This window comes from Cupressus sempervirens, chromosome 5 (genome assembly GCF_028749045.1).
Source record: "Cupressus sempervirens isolate cs-2001-9-10 chromosome 5, ASM2874904v1, whole genome shotgun sequence".
NCBI classification, from domain to species: domain Eukaryota; kingdom Viridiplantae; phylum Streptophyta; class Pinopsida; order Cupressales; family Cupressaceae; genus Cupressus; species Cupressus sempervirens.
Genome location: NC_143122.1, coordinates 988649939 through 988674634, shown reverse-complemented (window position 1 = coordinate 988674634; position 24696 = coordinate 988649939). Strand labels below are relative to the sequence as shown.

Here is a 24696-nt window from a genome sequence, read left to right as displayed (position 1 = left end):
AGAGCAAGGAAGGCTAAGTTTGATAAGGAGATCAGACATAATAACCTAGCAGTGAAGAGGAAAACAAAGTAGATTATATAAGGAGATCAGTTTTAGACATTGAAGAGAGGAGATCCACAAATAACTTGTAGAGCAAATTGAAGGATTAGGTACTGAGACATTCTAACAAGTGAATAAGGGAAAATCTCTTAATAGAGTGGAATTAATAGACCTTGTTCAAATCTCCTAACATAGTGCAAGTACTTTATTGTGAGTTTAAATCCTTTAATCAAGTTAGACTTAACAGTCTTATCTTACTTTTAATCGAGTAGACCCTCATAAGGTAGATCATCAAAAGTGATCAAGTTGTAGCCCTAACTAGCAAACCTTATTGTTGCATCAACAAAGATATGTGGGTTTCATTCCCACCCCATTTTTACCTTCACCTTGGAGGGTTTCTGGGTTACCAAAATCTTTGTTTATGTGTTTATATTTTCATGGATGTTATTTTCAGCATTAAGATTTATGATTATATGGTATGAGATCTAAGATATGAGTATATTAGGAGTGAATGCAGTTAACTTGTTATATTGTTCAAGTAAAGAAAAGTTTAATAGATCTATTAACCAAAATTAAAGCTTATTTCTACATGTTCATTGACATGTGTAAAATACAACCGTGTGCACGATATTGAATGATAGATACTTCATACTTTAAATCTTATTTTTTTAAAGATGGAGGAATTTTAAAATTTGTTCTCCTATCTAATATAGAGTATTATATGGAGGCTATTAAAGTTTAAAGATGTCTATATCAAAAATGTTAGATATAATTTTGATTCTTATTTTTTCTTAATCAAAATTATAATTAAAAAATAGAAAAACTTGTGTATTATATTTTAGCATATTAATGGAATGTAATAAGTTTAAAGTAACCAATATTAATTTTTTATACATATAAATTTTAATCAAACACATTGTAAAGCTAATAAGCTTTTAATTTAAACCAATTAACATTTAAATTTTACACATACATATATTAATCAAAGATATTATGGAGCTAATTATCTTTAAATTCAAACTAATCAATTCAAACCCTACACAAAGAAACTTTAGATCAAATTTGTCTCTTTTGGAATGTGGGTGATCAAATCCATGATTAGAGGAAACGATGAAGAGATGTGGCAAGCATAACAAAGTTAAACATCATTTTAATTTTTTTATGAAGGGTGTTCCCTTAATACCACAAACATACAATAGAAATATATAAACAACAACAATTTGAGAGAACAAAATATTGACTTCTTCTTATCTTCACAAGTGTGGAATTATAAAACCCAGAATGACAATATGCAAACCCACATGGGCGCCTTCGATTCCCTACAACACATTGCAACATAGAGTTGCGACTATCACCTAGAATTGCTCTAGACAACCTACATACCTTCCTTATATAGACATTTTTCACCACTCGGAAGGTTCTAGAGACTAAGCCCTAACTGTTGAGCCCAACCAACCTCATATTATATTATTTTATTACTCTTTATTATATAGAATAAACTCAAGACAAATTACAAATTATATTTTTGGATGACCCAACTTTTGGAGACCATAACTAACAATCCGTTGAGCCGATTAGCTATTATAATCCCTTTTCGAAAATGGAAATTGCTGTTCTACATCACCTATTTTTGTAAGTGCTCATTAGTCAAGGTTTAACCTCATTTTAGGGCCATTTAGGACTTCATCGCTGATCCTGGAGTTTGGATAGTCAAAATTCATACCGAAAATCTACAATAACTTCACTATTGTAACCCCTTTAGCTATTATAACCCCTTTTTAGAAATGCCAAGTGTTGTTCTACATCATCTAATTGTGTAAGTGCTCATTAGTCGAGGTTTGACCTCATTTTAGAGCCATTTAGGCCTTCATCGCCGATCCTAAAGTTTGGATAGTCAATATTCATACCTAAAATCTACAATAATTTCATTAATACATATGAGATATTCGTGTGTCAAGTTGATATATCTAAGATGAACCTCCACATATAAAATTAGACATCATTAGTTTTGTTCCCAATTTTTTCTACTATATTCTCCAAATTTATCCAATCATCACATTAGTACTCAGAACTCTTGTTCTCAATTTTATGAATTTTTATTACTACTCCCATTTACAGTGTATATTACTAGTGACATAAGTATAATATCATTTTTAATACAAATGCTACTATTAATAAGCTCTGAAAGATTAGGACAACATTAAGTAAAACACGCTCCTAATAAAGAAGCAAAATACAGGATTAAGGGAAAAAAAATTTCCAGCTCAGATTGCAAAATATAGTTTTGTCTTGTATGGGAGGGGAAGTGCAATGGGTAGCGTTCAAAACCCGCTATTTCGGAACAAGAATATATAACGCACAGCGATCGTTTACACCCATTGCGAATATCTAACACAGGGCAATAATCTTAATGATACAGAGGCAATTGAAGGCCAAGGGTTTATTCAGATTTTTACAGGGCCGATCAGTATTATATATAAGAAGGGGGGTTGGAGGGTTTGTAAGATTCTGTTATTCTTGTGCAAGGTTGCCGGTCGCTTTCGCTGTGAGTTGCAAGAGAGTTCTAAAGATGCGGCGGTCATCCACAAGGAAATCCAACGGAGCTAATTCAAATTCGAGCACTCATCATGCTGCCAACACGGCTGCTCTGACTTCTTCAGGTATTCAATTTTGTTTTCTTTAAACATTATCTTGAAAGCGGATGGGATTTTATTTGAAGGATTTTGTTACATAGGTTTGGATTGGATACTGGATTGCATTCGATGGAGTTCCTGGAAATTAGTGTCCTTGGCTGTAAAATATTCATATCTTATGACGAATTTAAGCGTGAATCAGGTCGTTCATAGTTTATCTCTTTCCACGAATGTAAATTTTATATGAGGGATCTCATTAATTACGTTTAAATTGGACGATGTATTCATCCGAATGAAAACCGGATGAAATTCGCGTCACTGCCTGTCAAAAGGTACTAAATTATATTAGTCCTCTTAGACAAGCAGTTTATATTAAGATCTCATTAATTACGTTAAAATAGCGATGATTTTGAACTTGCTCTTGGCTCAAACGTACTTTAAGTCGTAAATGTATTCAATTTTTATATGAGTGGTTTTATTATTTACGCTGGGATCGGAGGATGTAATTTTAACAAAAAGCCTATGGAAGTTTGCATTTTCGACTAAATATTGTTTTTAATCGTTCGATGGTGGGATATAGTATGTTGGAGTTCACTATTTAGGTCCAATTTGGATGCATAATTCTGTTGAAATATATGTCGTCTAATTTAATTTTTAAGTAGAGTTGTTTTTACCAATCCTAAAGGAACTCTGCTTCCTTTTTAAGAAAAGACTGTTGGTCCTACAAAAGTTTAAACCCTTATAAAATGATAATAATAATGAATGATCTATCTCTTATTTTTATTCCGAGTTCACAGTACTTTATGAGCATTTGTGATTGGCCTTGATTCCAGACTTGCAGGGCTCTTTGTGGACTTTTTGTAGTTTCTCTGTCTTGCTTCTGCAATTTCACATCCTCGGCTGCCTTTTGTTCATCCTCTTCGATAGAAGTTGCTTTCGTTCCTCTAATTCCTATTCTAACGTTGAAGGTTATTATTGGTATTTATTTCATTTGGAAGCAGTGCAAGCTTATTTATTAATGTTGTGAGAGCATGAAAAGCAAAAGGATTAAATAATTTTAATATCCCTTGCTGTAGTTGTGTAATGTTGTGAGAACATGTAAAAAAAGGATAAAAATAATTGATAAATAAATACAATTCAGTTTAAATGCAAATAAAACAATAATAATATATATATTTTTTGATGAATAGTCATTTTCTATTAATAAATAATATACTAAGATTACAATTCACAGAAAAGGGCCGAGGGATACAAAATCACCCCGCGAGAGTTCACACGGTAGAAGTCGGAATCAACAACTATTCATCAAAAATAAATATGAAAGAAGCAGCCCTCAAGTAGCTAAAATAGTGCCAACTGAGGGGGGTGGTTCATCTCGATCATGAAATCCCTAGTCATCCCTGGGATTGGCAGGCAGGTTGGGAATAGTCCGGCCATCAGCAGTATCATTAGGGGCTTGGTCAGCATCCTTTGTATCAGGCCACGGAGGTGAGATGGCCAATTCTAGGTGAAAGGGCCACTTTCTAGAAACCACACATCAAGGATCAGGAGGAGCCAGGGACTAGCTTGTGCCACCACGGGGCAGGGAAATTGAGCGGTGCCGCCAACCACCATCGCCACCGCTGGGAGAGCAATGGCGTGAAGCCTGTGAACGTGGCGTGTGCGAGCAGCGGCCTGAAGAACTGCACCCCCGACGGTGGCGTTTGGGCGGTGTGGTATCAACTGAGGCATTTGGAGGTACTTTGGCAACAGTACAAGGGGCATTGCCCTAGTGATTGAGAAGCTCTTGAAGGTGGGCCACCTCCAGGGCCACCTTGTTTGCTTGCACTTGAATCTGCATCATTACATTATTACAAATGCACGCTTTAGTGTACATAGCAATACTTATATCAAGAAAACTGTGAGTGAAAAGAACAACATTTCTATCTTTCCATAGAGTGAACAAAATCTCCATCCTGAAGGTATGCTAGATCTGGGTAAATTTTCTAGGGATCCTCGGGGAATCACTCAAAACAGCCATATGCCAAGAAAAGGGTTTAGGCCGAAACGACTTTAAAAAATTATGAATCTTGTGCCAATAATTTTGAGCACGTCTACAGAACCAAAAAATATGCAGGAAAGACTCTGGTTGGCCAGAAAATGGACAACTAGGATCCGGAACCCCAATATGCTTAAGCCGAGGCCCAAGGGGAAGACCTTGAAAAGCTAGGCACCAAGCAAAATGAGCAATCTTGGGTTCTGTAATGGCACTCCAAATAGTGTCAAAGCGCTTTCTCTATTAAGAAAGGGAAGATTGCAAATGCCATCTCTGATTGAGTGTATCCACCATCGACAGATGGGGAGAAAGCCATCTATATCCCAAGCTTGGCTTGTAGCTAGTGAAAGGAGTGGCATGATACCACTTTCAGTCAGTCCACCAAGGTTGAACAGACTGGATACCCACTTTATGAATTAAGCGGCTTGGAATTGCAGAAAGCAACAAGTCAAAACTCTGCCGATCTGAATGGGCAAGACGATACTGGACTTGAATATCTTCCCAAGATCTGAAACTCACGACGACCCTAAAGAAAAGATCTTTAGGAGTCTTGATGCCTTGTTTGGAAAAACACAGAGCACTAGCACCTTGAGTCTTGGCTAGGAGAATACCCTAGATGGCAAACAGAGGAGACCACCAAGTGTTCTGCTAGTTCATAGAGAACCCATCACGGAACTCATCACCAGACCAGCGAAGCCAAGGTTTCCCATATGCTTTTGATAACAAAAGAGCCTTGTATGTGCACGGGTTTTCACATGATGAGAAGGGTTTGAAAGCCAATCCCCTTCCATGCAGGTCTGTTAACAGGAAACTCAGAAGAAATGCAATGCCGAACCGGCATCTTCCAAGCTTCATCTCCAATGATGGCACGAATAATGCATTTGGCACATAGAGTAAGGCCTTGCTTCTGTGTGGAGAGGAGGCCAAGGCCTCCAGACTCTTTGGGGAGACAACAAAAATCCCAAGCAACTCTATGAAAGCCATGATGGTCGGAACCAGAAGCCGAAAGAAAATCGCGGAGCAATCGCTCTCATTTTTGATAGGAGGCTTTTGAAGGAGCCCAATAGGAAGAATAATAGACATGCGTAGCTGCAAGAACTTTAGAGAAAATCTGAAATTTGCTCGCAAGAGAAAGCGGTTTGTAAGCCAATAGTCCAGCTTCTTTGTACTCTTGGCAAGCATAGCGTTCCATAGATCCACTGGCGACGCTTGAAAGGAAAAAGGAATGCCTCAGATCCATTTCCATTAAAACTTATTAAGCCAAGGTGGAGCTGGCAAAAAAGTCTGGTGATAATAGAGCATTTTTTGCCATTGAATAGCAGAGCCAGAGGCTTGACAAAAAGTGTTAAGGCAATTCAAGGCATTGTTGATGTTTTCTTCATCCTCCAAAAGAGTGAGAAAAGAATCATCAACAAAATGACCACTGACCAACTAGGAAGAGGAATTTGGTAAAGAAATGCCATAAACCAAACCTAAAGACACAAAGTGGGCCAGCAAGTAGCCAAACCCTTTAGCAACAAGAACTTATAACGCCAAAGCCAGAGGGCAACCCTGCTTGATGGAACAAAAAAGCCCAAAGGTGTTAGATTGGGAGTTATTGATAGTAATGCAAGCATTAACATCTTCAAAGAGCATCTCCATAGATTGCAGAAAATTGGGACCAAAACCAAGAGCCTGGAGCATAGCCAAAATGAAAGGCCATTCAATCCGGTCATAGGCTTTAGCAAAATCTATTTTCAAAAAAACAGACAGCTGATTGGACTTGTGAGCCCACTCCATACCTTCTCAGATAGCAATGATGTTGTCAAGAATATATCTAGATTTGATAAAGCCAGTTTGCTCTGGCCGCCCAATTAAAGGAAGGAGATGGCAAATTTTAAGAGAAACTGCCTTAGCAATAATCTTATAGGACACATTAAGAAGGGTAATGGGCCTCGAATTACAAATATCCTTAGGATTTCTAGCTTCAGGTATGAATTTGATGTTTCCTTTGTTGATAATAGCTCCTAGGCTTTTAGAATGATAGGCTTCAAGATAAACTTTGCGCAGATCGAGACCAATATACTCCTCGAGGTGTTTGTAAAATTTGCAAGGAAACCCATCACACCTGGGGGACTTGTCATTAGCCATGGAGAAAACTGCCTCTTTGAGGTCTCAGAGTGTAAGAAGTTGCTCATAGAAAGCACGTTGCTCAACTGCTAGGTGGTTTGGAGTAACATAAATACACTTTTTGAGGGCTTCCTCTGGAGCAACTGAATTTCCCTATGAAGCAAACACGTTTGCATAGTGATGAACAAAAGCTTGCAGGATGTCAGGGAAACTGGAGAGAGCAAAAGTGCCTTGTTTGATTTTTTTAATCCCAAAATTGGTATGACGGGCTTGAAGAGCCTGGATCTCCTTCGAAGCTTTATCGTCAACTTCCAACCAATGGAGGCGAGCTTTGATTTGGGCCCCTCAAGTAGCATAATTATCTGCAACATGTTTGTCATGGCGCAGTTTGGCAAGTTGAATTTGCAAATCAACATCAAAAGGGTTAAGGGTGAGATCCTCAGAAGCTTTCTTGAGAGCAGTGATAGGATCAAACCACAGACAAAAATAACAATTACATGCAAATATATCCAATAATAGAAAATAATAGATCACATAGACAAGGACACAATACACCAAGATTTAATGTGGTTCACCCAATCCCTGGGCTACGTCCACCAAACAACAAGTCTGATATTATTATGATCCAATGATTACAACTTGATTACAATCCGTAATCCCTTACTGCTCAATACCGCCGCGAGAACCAATTTTGCATCACAACTATGAAACAATCCCTAACCCTAAGCTCTTTTATATAAGTGTTTTTATTGCTTTAGGGTTATAATTAATAATTACATGTCAGCCCAAAATCCTGATAAAATTGGGCCCAAATTTTTTTTTTTCAAGTTCCAAAGAATTTATGAAGTATGTACAGGACTTTCCTGATTAGTCACCACAATCTAACAATCTCCCACTTTGGGACTGATCAGGCTCCACACTAAACAACAATCTCCCACTTGGAGATTGATCCTGTAGGTATGCAGCGACTCCATGAGGCTCCCACTGGATCAAACCACCCTGAACTCTGCTGTTCTTTTATTCATGTTCAATCTAGAAGACCAACCGAAGCTGAAGAGGAGTTCAACTTCTCCCTTGTTACTGTCTTTGTCAACATATATTTGTGGGATTGTCATTTGTATGTATTTTCTCCAACTTTAACTGTCCATCCTCCAAAACGGACCGAATGAAATGGTACCGCAACTGTATGTATTTGGTCTTTGAATGCAAAGCTGAATTCTTGGCAAGATGAATGGCACTTTGACTATCTATAAACAAATAATTATCCTTCTGAGGATGTCCCAATTCTTCCAAGAAGAATTGAAGCCATATCATCTCCTTGGCTGCCTCTGTAGTAGCTACATACTCTGCCTCTGTAGTGGATAAAGCATTAACCTTTTGTAACCTAGAAACCAAGCTCATGGCTGCCCCACCAACAGTAAAGACATAACCTGTAGTACTCCGCCTAATATCAATATCTCCTGCCAAATTTGAGTCAACATAGCCCTGTAAATCAGTAGTAGAGCTCCCAAAGTGTAAACACTTATTAGATGTTCCTCTCGAATATCTGAGAATCCATTTGACTGCATTCCAATGCTCAATTCCTGGATGACTCATATACCTGCTAACAACTCCCACTGCATGTGAAATATTTGGCCTGGTACATACCGTAGCATACATCAAGCTTCCTGCAGCTGAAGCATAGGGTACCTTTGACATCTTATCCTTCTCTTCTTGTGTCTTGGGACACATTTCCTTAGTCAACTTCAAATGACTAGGTAAAGGTGTGCTGATAGCTTTAGCATTCTCCATAGAGAAACATTGCAACACCTTCTCCACATAATCAGCTTGAGATAGCGTCAATGTTCTGTTCTTCCTATCTCTGCAAATCTTCATACCCAAGATTTGTTTTGTGTAATCCCTTACAGCTCAATACCGCTGCAAGAACCAATTTTGCATCACAACTATGAAACAATCCCTAACCCTAAGCTCTTTTATATAAGTATTTTTACCGCTTTAGGGTTATAATTAATAATTACATGTCGGCCCAAAATCCTGATAAAATAGGGTACAAATTTTTTTTTTAAAGAATTTATGAAGTATGTACAGTACTTTCCTGATCAGTCACCACAATCTAACAAGTAGTGGTAGTGGATTCATAAGATTGCCTTCTGAAAACTGCCAATTGCAAGCGGTTCTGGTAATGGCATCATTCCACCACTGAATCCACCCTGTCTGGGAATGCGGACGTGGCTCCAAATTCCAGACATGTAGGATATGAACAATAGTGGAAGCATGCATCAACACTGACATGTTGAGGAAAAACTGAGTCCTAACAACTCGCTGGACAGCTATGTGCCACGGGATAACAAAATAAATGGGATAGTGGTCTGATAACGTCACATCTGGCAAGTGAATGACAGGTAAATCTCAATGCTCAAAAAAGAAGAAAAAAGATTCTGCAGTAATCATGGCACGATCGAGACGTTTTAAAATGTGGTCAGAGCCAGCTTGAAAGTTGGACCAAGTGTGCCAAACCCCACTATGTTGGCGGTGGTTAGTATTGGGATAAAAAGGGCTCAATTTATTATGCATGCAGTACCAAGCTTCCCTTTCCCTAGCTGTCTAGCGAAAAGGCAAAATGCCATCTTTGTCAGAGGATAGCTCAACCTTATTGAAGTCACCACACATAACCCAAGTAGTTGGAGGCAAGTTGTCCGCTAGCCAGCCCCACAATTGAGATCTTTCCACAACATCATTAGGAGCATAAACATTAACTCCAAAAGAATGATTGTTAATAGAAAGCAAAAGCCAAATGATTTTGTGCATGGGGTTAGAACCGTGCGAAATAATAGCAAAATTAAGACGAGCTGATAGAAGAGTAACTACATGACCTCTGCCAGAATCGTGCTGAGAGGAAAACATAATGCCATCTAGCCAGATGATGCTACATGTAGAGGAAAGTATGAAACCAAAGATCTTAACTTCTTGAATACAGAGAAAATCTAAATTGCCAAGTCTATGATGGGTATCCCTGACATAGTACTTTCTGGAGGGGTTTGTAAGACCTTGCACATTCCATGATAAAATATTCATGAAAATTCTTCCATATCTTCCTCGTCCTCGAGAGAGTAGCAGCTATTCTGCAAGAAAGTTGAAATTGGGTTAAAGCCAGAAGGAAAATCCTCTGGATTGATGGCTCGCCGTTTCTCCTCTAGTTTCTTAGCACATCCGAGAGGACTGCGAGAATGCCGCACATTCTGAGTTGCTATGGAAGAAGCAATAAGAAGGGTGTGAATCGCAACCGAGGTGTTAGCCCTGGCGGCAGCCTTAATCCTCTATAAACCAGAGTTTGAAACCTATGAAACACCAGGATTTGGTTCCGAAAAAATTGCTCGCGTCCCTACAATAGTTGGGGTTTGTGCTTCTATTGAGATAGGAGGAACCGAAACGACAGTGGCATATGACTGTTTAGGAGCCAAGGGAGCCTTGCCCTTGTGCCCAACAGTAGTCCATTTTTCTTTTTGCTTCCCTTTTGCTGGTTTGACAAGAACCTCTTTAGTCGGGGGTTTAACCCTAGGCATAGCCAAAGGGCAATCCCTAATCTTGTGTTCCGCTGACTGGCACCTATAACAGGTGTTAGGCAGGTTCAAATAAAGCACCTTCTGAGAGAAGGTTTGGGAACCAATTTGTATTTCCATAAAATCCTTAAGATCCTTGGAGAGATCAACCTCAATGCAAATGCGTTTCTGAGGACGAGCATTGAAATTTTTTTCATGTTCCTTTTTAATAACTTTGCCAAGAGTATTGGTAATGGACTCAATAAAAGGCCAACATGGCAAGGGTAAATTCAAGAACTCCACCCACATAGGAACCCTAAGCTTTTTGTCATCAGAGATGGTGAAATCTCTCAACCATCTTTGAAAAACAAGCAGGGAAGAATGCACAGACCAAGGACCATTGCTAAAAACTGCGTCTGCCTACGATGGGTTGGCAAAGCGAAATTAAAAAAGCCTATGGTAAGGTTTTGCACAGCATCCAGGCAGACTCCACGAGGAGTTCAGCTCTTGTTAACCCATTCTTGGAGCATAGCTTCAAGAGGAGTCCTACCCACAAAATACCCTATTAAGGTATGTTGTTCTAACCAATCACAAGTAGCATCAAATTCTTGTAAAGGAAGGATAATATCAGGATTACCTCGTGAAAAACCTTCGAGATGAACTTGCGAGGACGTTTGTTCGATGGAGGCGCCATGGCTTGCCGAAGTAGCAGCATGAACACCAATATCAACAACTGGGTCACCACTAGCTAGGGCCATTATAAACTAGCCTAAAAACTCCTGCAATAAATGCGGTTTTACAGGTGGAAAACATAGAAGGAAAGCTCAAACAGAGAGCCGTACGCAAGGAAACTCAAAGATCACATGAAACCCTCATATAATAATTTTTTTTAGTAAATATACGTAAAATAAAATATTTTTTAAATAGTTTTAAGTGTTAAAGTAATTCTTGAGTAAATGAGATAATTCAAGACTACTACAAAGCAAAAAATACTTTGAAACTGCGAACACCTTATTCAATTCCAACTTGGAATTGCAAAGAAAGAAATGGATGACCGATGGTCCAAGACTCTTAAAGTCGATGATAAATATGAGGTTGCTCACACCAAAACCAATGCTAGTCGGCCCCTCTAATTGTATTGAAGTGGCCCAAGAAGAGGGATGACAGAATTAAAGAGAAACTAAGAGACCAAAATGAGTAGCGTGGCAATAGAACTGCCCTAAAAATGACGCCCTTGCATTCCAGTTATAATAACCCGAAGGGTCATAATGAGCTATTAAAAAAATCACTAATAGGACCTTGTTAGAGGAAGGGGAACATGTCAAGAATTGTGTTGACTGGAAAAAATAAAAAGGTATTTTGAGGTGGGTGATTTGGTTATCTTGAGATTGTAGCCATATAGGTAGACTTCTATTAAGAAGACTGGAGTTGAGAAGTTTAAACCCTTATTCTATGGACCCTGCAAAATTGTGAGGAGAATATGTGAAGTGGCCTATGAGTTGGAGCTCCATGGAATAGTGGGATTCACAATTTTTTTTATGTGTCTTTCTCAAAAGATGTTCTTGGTTAGCATATTGTGAATTTAGAGGATTGTCATCCTTGGACAATGAGGGCATGTTGTGTTGATACTTGAAGAAGTGATGGATGCCCAAATCAAAAATTTGAGAAATTAGGGTATCATAGAATATTTTATTAGATGGCAGAATCTACCAGTTGAGGTTGACACTTGGGAAGGATCTAAGATTCTTGAGCATCCCAATTCGCATTTATTGATGGCACCAGGCAAACAAAGACCTGACTTGTCATGTCTGATTTTTGATTAGCTTCTTGAATAAATCTCTTAATTCAAATGAGATGTTTTATCTCTCCTAAGTCCTTTAGGGTTAACTTTTTTGTGCACTTTGTCATTTTTGAGTTTTGGGGCAAAGCACCCGAATAGGGTTAAGGCTTATAGCTGATGGTTTTGATGAATGATTTTAATATTTTTCTCTCCAAAGGGGGTCATGAGATTTTGGGCACCCAAATGTGGGTTGCAATATATTAAACTTGTAACATTTCGATTTTGGAGATTATTTCATATTATGCCAATTTATTTGTTGGAATACTTTGTGTTCAAGTTACTTTTGTGGATGAAAACTCAGGAGATTGTAATTTCTGAATTAAAATCCATTGGTTGTAGAAATCAGAGGACAAATTTCCTTTTTGTACATGAGGTTGATCTCATTCAGAGGTTGCAATAGAGCTTCAAAGATAATGTAGTCAACTTGTTTGGTTTTATGTGTGTTTGTGGGGTTGAAGATTGCTATTGGTGTCACTAGTGTATTTTAGGGTTTGTTATTGTTCCATGTCATTGTAATGACTATCATAAGAGTTATATTTGACGTAAAAATCAGATTCATTTCATTGTTTTTAGCTGCAAGCATTTGCGGGGTCATTTGGTGCTGACTAATTCCTAGATTGTTTTGCAATTTTGCTACATGGAATTAACAAAGTATGAATGATGCAAGTTTTTTGTCAAACTAGTTGCCCAAACATCGTTGAGATGATGAAATTTATGGATTGGGTTTATGTTGGGATTAATCACATCTATGTTGAATAACATAATTTACATCATATCTTGCTGTTTATTATTAATATATTTAAATTGTTAGGATATTTTACTGCAGATATTACATTTTTCCTATACTTAAATTGAATCTCATGTTGTATATATACTTTCTAAGCCTTAAAAATGAAGAAACGTGGCACCCTTTTTACAAATGTTAGAGACACTATAACCTTTTGTCTCCCTTTTATAATTTGAGCTCTGTTGATGCAAAAGACAAAGTGGGGGTGCCTACTTCTCATGAATGCATTTTTGGCCCCACTCTTTTTAGAAGGCTTTGCATTGTATATGAGGTTATGTACCATTTTTTGTAAAACTTGCAAAATGTATCAAGAGGAGTTCACGTATGTAAACACATTTTGATTTGGATGCCATAAAGTATAAAAATAGATTTCCTAGATTTTAAAAACTGATTTTTCTGGGCTCTCCTTTTATAGGATATTCTATGCCTTCAAATTCTTGGTGACACAGTCGTGTTTAATATATTTGTGTATGCCGTTTTTCTGCCTTAACCCTAACATTATTTACTTGCACATATTCCTTTAGGTATCTTATGTTAAGTGCTATTTACAATTTTAGGATTGTGATCTTGTTATGTAGTAACAATTTAATGTTTGAATTGAACAGCGATCAACAAAGCAGCTGCTAAGGAGTTGGAGAGAATAGATGCACTGTTTCAACGATATGCAGACCAGGACTCATTGGGCATGATAGGGTAAGCTACTTTCCTACCATATGTTAATATCTACATGCCTAGCTCTCTTGAATTGTTCAACCATATGGTGGTTTTGTCCTATTAACATTTTAATAATCTGCACATGCAATTGCTACTACCCTTTTCGATTTACTATGAAATAGTAAATAATGCCTCTGCTATCTAATATTCTGTAATTCTCAGCTATCTCATATTAATTCGTTAGTGTGAAAAACTAACGTAATTCATTAGTTCAGTTCGTATTATACTAGTTCATAAATTACGCAAGTGCTCTTTATCAATCTTTTGTGGTATGTTTTCTGCTGCTTGTTTTTAGTGTCGTTATTTGGTAAAGGATTTTTGTAGCTACATAATGACAATTTCTGCATAATCCAAAAAAGAAATTTATGCAAGCAAGTATTCCGAATCCACATGCAAGAGAATATTTTTAACGAGACAGAATTAACAATTACATGCAAATATATCCAATATCAGAAAAAGTAATAATGCACACAAAAGAGAACTCAAGACACAAAGATTTAACGTGGTTCACCCAATCCTTGGGCTATGCCCACCAAATAGCGATTCCAATATTTTTATTATCCAGTGATTACAACCTTATTACAATCTGTAATCCCGTACAGCTGAAGACTGCCACAATAACCTACTATCTCATCACACGCTGGTGAAATCCACAACCCTAAGCCATTTTATACAGGATTTTTGCCACTTACAAATTTAGGGCTAGAATAATTACATGTCAACCCATGGAAAAATAGCCAATAAGATAGCCCCAATTTTTTTTCTAGCTTAGATGGTTTCATTTCCCCAAAATGGGTACCATATTCATGAGGAGGGTTACCTTAAACTGAATTTGTCTTGCTTGTTTTCACCAATGAACAAGTTGGTCACTTCAGCATAATAAACTTGAATCACTTACAGATCGGTCAGCATTATTAGATCTTCGATGTATAGTTCAATGACAATAATTCAACACTCGTTGTGTTAAAAATTAATTTGGTTTGGGTTCCATATCTCTATTATGAGAGAGAGAGAGAGAGAGAGAGAGAGAGAGAGAGAGAGAGAGAGAGCGGAGGTCTTACAGTGTCAGCAATCTCTTAACAAATCCATGGATGGTGTGGAACTGGAATCAGTTAATGACATGGGAATTAGTAAGTAGATATGTTCTTAAAGCCTCTCTGGGCTGCCTTCATTCATTTCAATTTTGGGCCTATGGCTTAATATTTATTCATCACACTGTCTGTTAGCAATAAGTAGGATTGCAATCGTGTAAAAGAGATTTCTTTTATAATGTCCATGTATGATCTAATACTCTTATAACACGTTCTAGAACCTTAAGTTATAAAGGAGGATCAAATTAACTTATAAGAGGATCATGAAGTAGATATGTTCTTAAAGCCTCTCTGGGCTGCCTTCATTCATTTCAATTTTGGGCCTATGGCTTAATATTTATTCATCACACTGTCTGTTAGCAATAAGTTGGATTGCAATCATGTAGAAGAGATTTCTTTTATAATGTCCATGTATAATCTTAAACTCTTTAACACATTCTAGTACCTTAAGTTATAAAGAAGAGGATCAAATTAACTTATAAGAGGATCATGAAGTAGATATGTTCTTAAAGCCTCTCTGGACTGCCTTCATTCATTTCAATTTTGGGCCTATGGCTTAATATTTATTCATCACACTGCCTGTTAGCAATAAGGAGGGTTGCAATCATGTAGAAGAGATTTCTTGTATAATGTCCATCTCTTATCTTATACTCTTTCAACACATTCTAGTACCTTAAGTTATAAAGAAGAGGATCAAATTAACTTTTAAGAGGATCATGAGATTAGATTCAGCGCTTCTTATTTGATCATTTTCTTGTTCTCCTTTAATGGTATCCTTGTTTGATGACAAAGCAGCCCTGAGCAAATAGAGGATTTGTGCATGGATCTCGGAGTAGAGATAATGGATGTTAGAGTTCTAATGCTTGCTTGGTAAGTCAAATGTGTTTTGAGATAATCTTTTCTTTGAATTGCTTTCGGATATTGATGACCAAAATCATACCTCAGGAAGATGCGAGCTGCAAAACAGGGATATTTCACATTGGTATGTTTGCTATCTATGTAGTATGTACCAGCTAGAATTTAATCAAAGTAAATTTCCAATGATGTAGTTCAACTGCTTTCTATTCTTCTGTCTTCTTTAATGTTATACGAGTACAGATATTATCATATTGTGATTACATTTATCTAAAAGACGAGGGGCTGGTCCCGTTTTTATTAATATACCAGAAAATTACATATTGTGAAATGGGTTATAGCCATGATTTTCTAAGTATAGTTTACCCTTTCACATTCCTATCAATTGGACAGTATTGACTGCAACTTATGAGAGATATCAAAATGTCCCTCTTTACAGGGGACTGTATGTACTAAGAAAAATAACTATATTGCCTTATATACAGAATAGACTGCTGGATACTAGCATATAGGCCCACTGAGATAATAGAACCAAAAAGGAAAAGCTACCCTTACTTGACAGCATTTTTCTTGCAAGTTTGTCCTTTGTTGGGCACTACAGTCTGCACTCTGCACACCATATTTTAATTACTCTATGTATATAAATTTAGTGTGTGGTGTTGTTACTTTATTTAATCTTTTATTGTAGACCTATTTATTTATTTTAGAGCCGGGTCTTAAATTGAAAATAATAAATTTCAGCTGTAAATACCTTTTCTTCTCAAAATCATTTTGCAGTCATGACATTACATGCTTCTTCCTCCAATCGTCACTTTAAGTAATGTCTCCTGGCATAATAAATATTTTCTTTGTAGAACCTGCAGAGAAAATCAGTTGTTGTATTCCCAAAGTATTTTGAATTTAAATATATCATTATTTGCTGTTTGCAGGAGGAGTGGCGCAGAGGCCTTAAAGCATTAAAAGTTGATTCCATTGATAAATTGAAGAAGGCACTTCCTGCTTTAGAGCTAGAGGTGTACTGGTTGTATTGTATGAAAATTTATTTCACACATAAACCTAAAGAATTTAAAATGTGTTATTGAGGTTACAAAGGGAAGTCATATATGCATGTAATACAGCAGAACATATTTTGCAAGTGTAGTAACGATTGATATTACTATGCTGATATTTTATTGTGTCGATGCATTTCAGGTTATGAGGCCCCATAGCTTCTTGGATTTCTATACTTACTCATTTCGATACTGTCTGACAGGTATTCCTTTACTAGCTTTTGAGATCTCATCTCATGCTTTTTTGCCCATTTAATTCATTTTTTATGGTACAGAGGAGAGGCAAAAAAGTCTAGACATGGAAAGTGTGTGTCAGTTGCTGGAGCTGGTACTAGGCAAGCGTAATCATGCTCAGGTTGAGGCTTTGGTGGATTTTCTAAAGGTACAGTTGAATTTCAAGAGGCATATAGGCAGCACCAAACATTAAGATGCCTAAAATTAAAGAATCTTTAGAAAATACTGCCTTTTTCTTGTATATCTTGATTAATTATAAATCTTCAAGTGCAAGATTTATTTGATCTCATCACCAGAACTAATTGTAATCTTCAGTGTTTTAAGAGTAATTTTACTTCAACTATAAGTAACATCCTTATTAGTTTGCCCTTTTGTTAACCTACATTTTATTGCACTTATTAAGTTTATATTAAAATATTGAATTATACTATTTAGATAGTTTTTAATATTTTATGGATCTTTAGGGGAAAGGAAATGGTAAGGTTGGTTTTTGAAACAGTGAATATGTCAGTGGTTAACCTGTGCATACTCACTGTGCCTCCTCCATGGCTGCACTACTGTTAATTTTACAAAAGAAAATAACACATGCTACATACTATCAGATTAAACAAATTCTTAAATTCATGATCATATGTCATATGCTGGATTTGTAAACGAATCATAAGTACTATTAATCCGCAATGATTCTTTTGGATTTCATAAAATGATCTCAAAGGAAATGAAAGGAGCTTTAATAGTCTACGATATGAGTCATATGTTTTTGGGTCTACGTATGGATACGTTTTGTAGTCCTTCCAGGAAATACTTTTTTAACTGTACTGCAAATGAGGCATACATAGTACAACCTTACCCTTTTGGGATTTGAACTCGTGACCTGTCTCTCAAGAGCACAAGATGACTGACAAGTAGAACTAAAATTATGTTTTGGCTACACAAATCATGTCAAGGAGCCTTTGTTAAGATAATAATATCATATTTTTTCAAGATCAGTGCTTTAAACAAAAACAAGGGCTGGATGGGATGCTACATCCGTCTACCCTTTTCAGTAGACCTTCCTAGTGCTTGCTCAAATGGGGTTGGTTAGTCTTCTAACTCCAAAATCTTGTATTCTTCAGCTTTCCCCCCCAAAAGTTGAAGGCTTTGAAAACTTGATTACCAGTGGTAATGGATGGTAAATTTGATGCTTTGCCTGTTTAGATTTTCTTTTTGGGTTCCTAGTTACTGCCCTAGCTGGTAATGTTTATCACAACAGCATCAATTATTGAATTTAACAATTACGCACAGGAAAACACAATAACACAATATTTATGTGGAAAGCCATGTGGGATAAAACCATGGTAAATAAGTGCTTTTATATAATTCTTTTACAATGGTTACTAAAGGCACCGACCCCTGAATTTATGAGCATCATCTCTCGAATCACCAACTTCTACATTTTGTTGGCAATAACCCATTGGAAGCACCAATCCCCACTTTGGAATTTTCAAGCACCTACCCACTTCACAAAAATCTGATTCTCCACCTTAACAATGCTGATTTCTTTGATGGATGATGGACATGTATTGGCATACACTTTCTAATAATTCTGCTATATATATATGTGATCATAATCTTCTCATATCCTCTTCAAAATTACTTTATACTGCTCTTTCTTTGGTGTATGAATTTTTGAGTCTTTTGTTATTCCCATACTCTTTTTTTCTGATACATATCTATATATCAGATTAATAAATCTGAATAGTTTTTTTCATAGTACACACTCCCTTCTTATTCACAACTCCACACCACTCTACCCGCATCTCTCAAGCAATGTTCTTTTTATACCTTTCTTAATACCCCTCTTCATGAAAGGACACATTGTTTCGGATACATTTGTTGTTTTTAATTAACCTCTAAATCACACCTTTTGGAACATATTTTCTTTAACATAATGGAAACATACTTTAATGTTTTTGAATTGCACCTTCCGGAAAAACAGTTCAAATTGGATCACATCTTCTCAGATGTTATCTTATTAACTGCTGCTTATTTTTATCAATAAGTGATGTGGCTTGGTAATTTGTATGTTTGAGAAAATCCCTAACAGTGCTCAAAAGCAGCATCTATCTTCTTGAAAATGAATCACTGCTGCTTATTTTTATGAATAATACTTTTTAATTGCTTTTGTCTTCTTTACTTGAATTGCTGGGTTTTACATTTATTCATTTTGATAAACCGATTTATTAACTATCAGTTATATTCTTATTGTCTCTCCTATCTCTTGGTGTCTTCGTTAATTATATCTATCTACTGTTAAATGCCACACAATAATGATGACATACTATAATCTCTTGAACCGTGCATGAATAATGTTATTGCTACTACCTTCATAATTTATATATCAGCAACGTCTCTTAATTTGCTTAGAATTGTTGATTATTACTTCTTAATATAACTGTGTTGCCAGACTTTCAGTCTCCCCCTATTTAGCTTCTAGTTTGGAATCAATTCAATGTAAATATGTCAAAGTCCAAGTCTAGGTTTGCCCCTTAGGTGCTTTCTTCTCATTAATTTCATCTTTCTCCTCACCATGTGGGATTTCAGGATTTCACTGCTACGCCTTCTTCCCTGACCTTCCATTGCGGGATTTGTGTAAATCAAGTGCGTATTGGTCTTAGGTGACTTAGGATTGGGTCAGACTATTGTTGAGTGTCTTCCCATGATGAGAAGAAAGCTAAAATCTCAAGTTGAACCATCAAAAGTTGCAAGAAGTATGCTCCCTTTGGATTTTCACTTGTTCATCTGCTCCTTTGCTAGAAGTGAGTAGTGAGTTTCCGACACGGGAAGGAAGACAATATCCAAAAGCAAATCATTGGAGGAATACAAAGTGGAGACATTCAAAGCAATGTATCTAAAGAAAATAAGTCCTTGATTTGCCCTTGAAATAAAGGAACAACTCAGTATTATGTTGAGTCGGAAATCTACCTCTGTGACTACGCCCCCTGCAAGAGGAGTAACCTGAAACCTAATTTTTCGACAAAGGAAACAGAAATACAACTGTATTTTTGGTGATGTGAATGAAGAACGTGCCTATAGGGATCTCTTTGGTGATGCTTGAAGAGAATCAAGTCCGCAAGGCTTTTCCTAAAATTGAAGAAATGTGGAACGTTGGATGTCTTTGGAAATAGGCTACTTTAGGTGTGTTACGAAGCCTTTTACCCATTTTTCCGAAAGTATGAAGATGGGGTTCACTCTATAGAGGCTAGAATTCATGTTCTGGAGGTACCTTGGAGGGATTTTGAACCAAAAGGAAATATTTATGAGGAGCCTCGAAGCTAAAATGACAAGATATCACCTCTGAGAGTGCAATTCTGAGCAGTGGAGCACCCCGATAGGCTCTTTTCCAAAGGTGTGAATCTAGCCATTTCATGAGCTGTGCATGCAAAATTTTTTATTATGGAGCCACTTGAAGGTATCTTGAGCGTGAAAGAACAAACTATGGAGTTTCTCGAAGTCAGTATTGGCTATTTCAGGAATTGGCCATTTTAAGTGTGCAAAGGCTCCTGGAGTACCTATGACCCTAGTTTTCCTAAACTGTGGATTTGGTCAAGTACTTAAAGTGTATGATCAGGATCTCTATTCTTGAAGTCGTTTAGATAGGCCTTAAGCCAAAGGATCATTTGGATGAGCAAGTCTCAATTAAATCTGAGTTGTGTCGGAGTTGCACTACCTCAGCTACTCCTTTGCCATAGGAGCAACTTATAAGCCATTTCTCTGACAAAGCATACTTGCAGTATATCTTTGATAGTGAGAGCAAATATTCTTTTGGAAATGCTCATATCATGCTTCTCCAAATGAAAGTGCCCAAGTATAAAAGGATTTCAGAAGAATAGGAAATGAAGTTCTCCACACTAGGATAAAAGGCTTGAAGGCTACGATTCTGACAAAGGCAAAATGTTAATATATTTAGGCTCTTCGGGATAGCAATGAAAGTGCTACTCCTCCAAAATAACTATAAGGAAGTGTAGCACAAAAGTAGAGAAGAGGCTTATTTCCTGACCAAGCCAAAAGAAATTGTTTTCTCTTCAAGTAGGGTTCTCACATACAAGAGTTAGTCCTCCGAAAAGGCAAAGATGGAGAATCAAAAAGTCCATTTTTTGCTATGGCAGAACTTAAAGGTTAAAACCCATTGTACGGCTTCTTGCTAATGGTGGATTTGATTGAATTACGTCTAAAGAAGTTGTTAACTTACCAGATTAAATGCAAATCTGATCGTTGCACCATTAAAGGAGAGATTTGAGTTAAGGGGCCATTCTTCACTTGTGTGATGCGGGAAATCCAATGTCCAATGTTCAAATTTGAATTCAATAAGATCAGATTATTGGTGAGTTCATTTCTTCATCTTGCAACAAGCACAATTTCATGTAAGTACAGATTTCTCTTGCTCTGTGTGCTATAAAGTGAATGGTAGGGAGAATTAGTGGTATTGATAGATTGCCAGGTCTTGAAAACGAGCTAAACAACTATATAGACACATCTTTCAAATTTTACAATCTAGAAGACTCAATGCCCAGCCCATTCATCCCATCACTCTGAAGCTTAAAGAAAGTGGGCTAGTGGAGGCTGCTGGTTTTCCAATGGCCGTCTAGGCACCAAAGCTCGTTAAGGAGTGCATAACCAGATATAACCCAACAACAAAGCAAATTATGATGCCAGACAACTCTGTCTTGCTCACATTTGATAGAGGTTAAATACAGAGTGCATTCGGGATCCTTGATATTGCTGAATATTGCGACATTGATTTTGGGTCTTTTGCCTCCATGTTCAATGAAAAGAAGACTCTGAGACGAGGAGACATTCTGGCAACATGGTTCCAGCCACCAAAGAGCAAGAAGAGTAAGCTTGCCAAGACCTTGTTTGGAACCAGTCTCAAGTGGGAAATTGTAGACATTCTAGCCTTGTTACTGAAGACTAAAAGGTTATGAGGAAGTTCTAAATTTTATGGAGCACCATTTCTTCCTGGTGCAAGCTATCATTACGGATGGTCAATTCATCGATTGGGCCTATATTATTTGTGATGAACTCACTAGTTGGATGGGCTTGACCATGACGTTTAAGCAATTCTATATGTCTCCCTATCTCATAAATGTCTTGGGAACACATCATTTGTAGCATGGTTTGCCATGTATTGAAGATTTTGATGAGACTACAAAAGTTTATGACTTCTACCCTTGCTTGCAGTTGAAGAAGAGTCATGAGAAGTTTGTAAATGTGAATGATGCCTTCACCATGAGGTTATGCAAAGAACTTGAAGGATGCCCAGAGAGAAGATTTTTACCAGAAGCTATTTCAGTAGTCACTCAATTTGGGTGCTGTTTCATTTGATTTCCAGCTTTGTTCTAAATTGAAATCGGTGGATTTGATGGATTCCCATGGAGACTACCAAGGTACCTGAAGATAAGATAGTGTTAATTGAATTGTGTAGACAAGTGCTAGAAGTTCATACCTTGTGTCTAGCAGTTAAGAAAGCAAAAATCCCTTTCCCAATTGTCATAGGATCATATTCATGTGCATCTAGGTCAGATGCAAAGAATTTGTTAAAGGCCTTTCAAGGAAAATATAAGATGAAGGATTATGAAGTGATAAGGCTGCAATTTGATCTAGTAGAGTATGTAAAGGACAACCTACAACTTGGCTCCAGTTTTAAGCATGTGCCAGATATAGAAGATTGGCTGATTGTTATATTGAAGTTCAGACCTAGGAAAAGTTTTGGTCAAGGCTCACAGTGGAGCAAGTGAAATTATATAAGGTGAACATCAATGTAGAGGATATAGAGCATGATGGATCACATATGAGATCCTCTACATATGAGAAAGAGATAAAAAGACACACCTATTGTGTCTACTCCGCCTTAAGGCCCCGCAGTTGATAAAATTGAGATTTTGATGGGCAACATCATTAAGAGAACAGATAAATGGGTAGAGTGGACGAGAGCTCAGAGAAAGAGGACGGGAGATATCGGTTCATCTGTAGGCGTATCTGGAGGAGCTCAAACCACATCTGCACCCACTTCTACTATTGTGGCAACCACTTCTACGTCCATGAGACTTTCACAATCGGTAGAAGGAGGAGGTGATCAGCCTCCAGATGATAAAAATGTTCAAGTTTCTCCTACTTCTGGAGGAGGTTCTCTGCCTGACACGGGAAATGTTTGAGACATAGAGGTGATGCACTAGATGGAGATCAACAAGCTCAAGAGACTCCACAACAACAACAAGAAGGAGCAACTGATCAAGGTAATCCACCCACACATTTTGTAACTAAAACTGTAATGTTTCTTTTCTCTAGCAGGAAGGAGACTCCTCTAGTTGCGAGGAGTTGTTTGATCCCCCGGCACTACAGTCAGCACTAAATGTCTCACAATGATTCTTGGTTGGAAGATACTATTGAGAGGAAGAAGAGAAGGTTGGAGGATAGTGCACCATCGAAGAATCTCATAGCCCAGGTTATGCAATCACAACCCCCATCTCAGAAGGCTAAGAAGTAGAAGACATTAGTAGTTGCTGCTAATGCTAACACGGGGCACATGGTGATAGAAATTGCTGAACCTTAGGAGAGAAGAAGAGCTAGCCCCAGGAGACTTCCAAGTAAAGACACATGATATGGGACCTCCAATCCATGATACCATGCTCAATGTGTGGAAGGACTCCAGTGTCAAGATTGAGGATAGATTGGAGGAGTTGATGCAAACTAAGGTGACTTTGAAAGCTTGAAACAAGGAGTTAGCTGACTATATAAGAGCTATGCTTGGGCCCCTTGCAATTATTCTAGCAGACAATGCTACTCTGAGCACTTTTGACCCTACCGCGGAGGGAGCATAAGAACCTATCAGTTAAATTACAACAACAGAGGTATTTTGGTCAAACAGGCTGCACATGGATAGAGGATATGAAGACTCGAGGTCCTTTAATTGAGAACCTTGGCAACCTGTTGCTGGATGCGAACAAGCTAAAAGAGACAGTGACTAGTCACCAAGCCTCTATGCAAGTTGAAGCTCAACAATTAGCAAAGGAGTTGATTTTACTCCAAGAGATGATAGACATGAAAACTGATGTAGCCGTCAATCATGGTATCCTAAGAATAGGGAAGGAGCCATTACGCCACTGGAACCAGTCAGTGGAATTCAAGAAAGAGAGTTTGGAGAAATCAGAGCAAGAATTGAAGAGTGTATGATGATGTGAAGAAAATTATGGAGAAAGTCTATGTGTACCTAACAAGTAGGCAAAGTTCCTACAATTCCCTGAGGAAGCAATTAGTCCAGCTAACTATCAAGATTCAAAGGTTGTAGAGCTCACTGCAGTTAATGACTCTAAGGCATTTGATAAGCTCCAGTCTAAGGTCACCATGATAGCAGTTATAGAGGACCATGACTATTGGGTGGTTAGAACTGACAATGTGTTCGTTCCAGGTGTCAAGGAGCCAAGGACAGTTGTTAATGCTATGAAGGCGCATAGGCCAAGGCTATATTGCCCAAGAAGAAGAACTTATATATCCAAAAGCGTTACTGATTCTTCGCATGATGCTTCTTCAGTCAAAAGTCTCTCTTTGTGTTGTAGCCACTTTTGGCAATTCTCCTCGTTTGCATTTTTGTAATGGATGACTGTTAGTGAATCCTAATATTGGGCTATTCTACCTTACTAGCTTTGTACTATAATCATGAATGTAACTGGCCAAAACTTTATGAGGGCCTATAAATGTAAATTTGAATTATGAATAAAAGATGGGCAAATTT

At 37.4% G+C, this 24696-nt stretch overlaps 1 protein-coding gene across 1 annotated transcript in view; it reads left to right on the top strand.

Moving 5' to 3' along the window:
* Positions 1 to 2416: 2416 nt before the first annotated feature.
* LOC149559245 (defective in cullin neddylation protein (DUF298)) overlaps positions 2417 to 24696 on the top strand; it is a 49128-nt gene continuing 26848 nt past the window's right edge. The window contains exons 1-7 of the mRNA XM_089833172.1: positions 2417 to 2699; positions 13588 to 13675; positions 15583 to 15657; positions 15733 to 15769; positions 16572 to 16655; positions 16834 to 16894; positions 16967 to 17073. Of these exons, the coding sequence (XP_089689298.1) occupies positions 2450 to 2699; positions 13588 to 13675; positions 15583 to 15657; positions 15733 to 15769; positions 16572 to 16655; positions 16834 to 16894; positions 16967 to 17073 (702 nt within the window). The 5' untranslated portion in view covers positions 2417 to 2449. The remainder of the gene's footprint in view (positions 2700 to 13587; positions 13676 to 15582; positions 15658 to 15732; positions 15770 to 16571; positions 16656 to 16833; positions 16895 to 16966; positions 17074 to 24696) is intronic.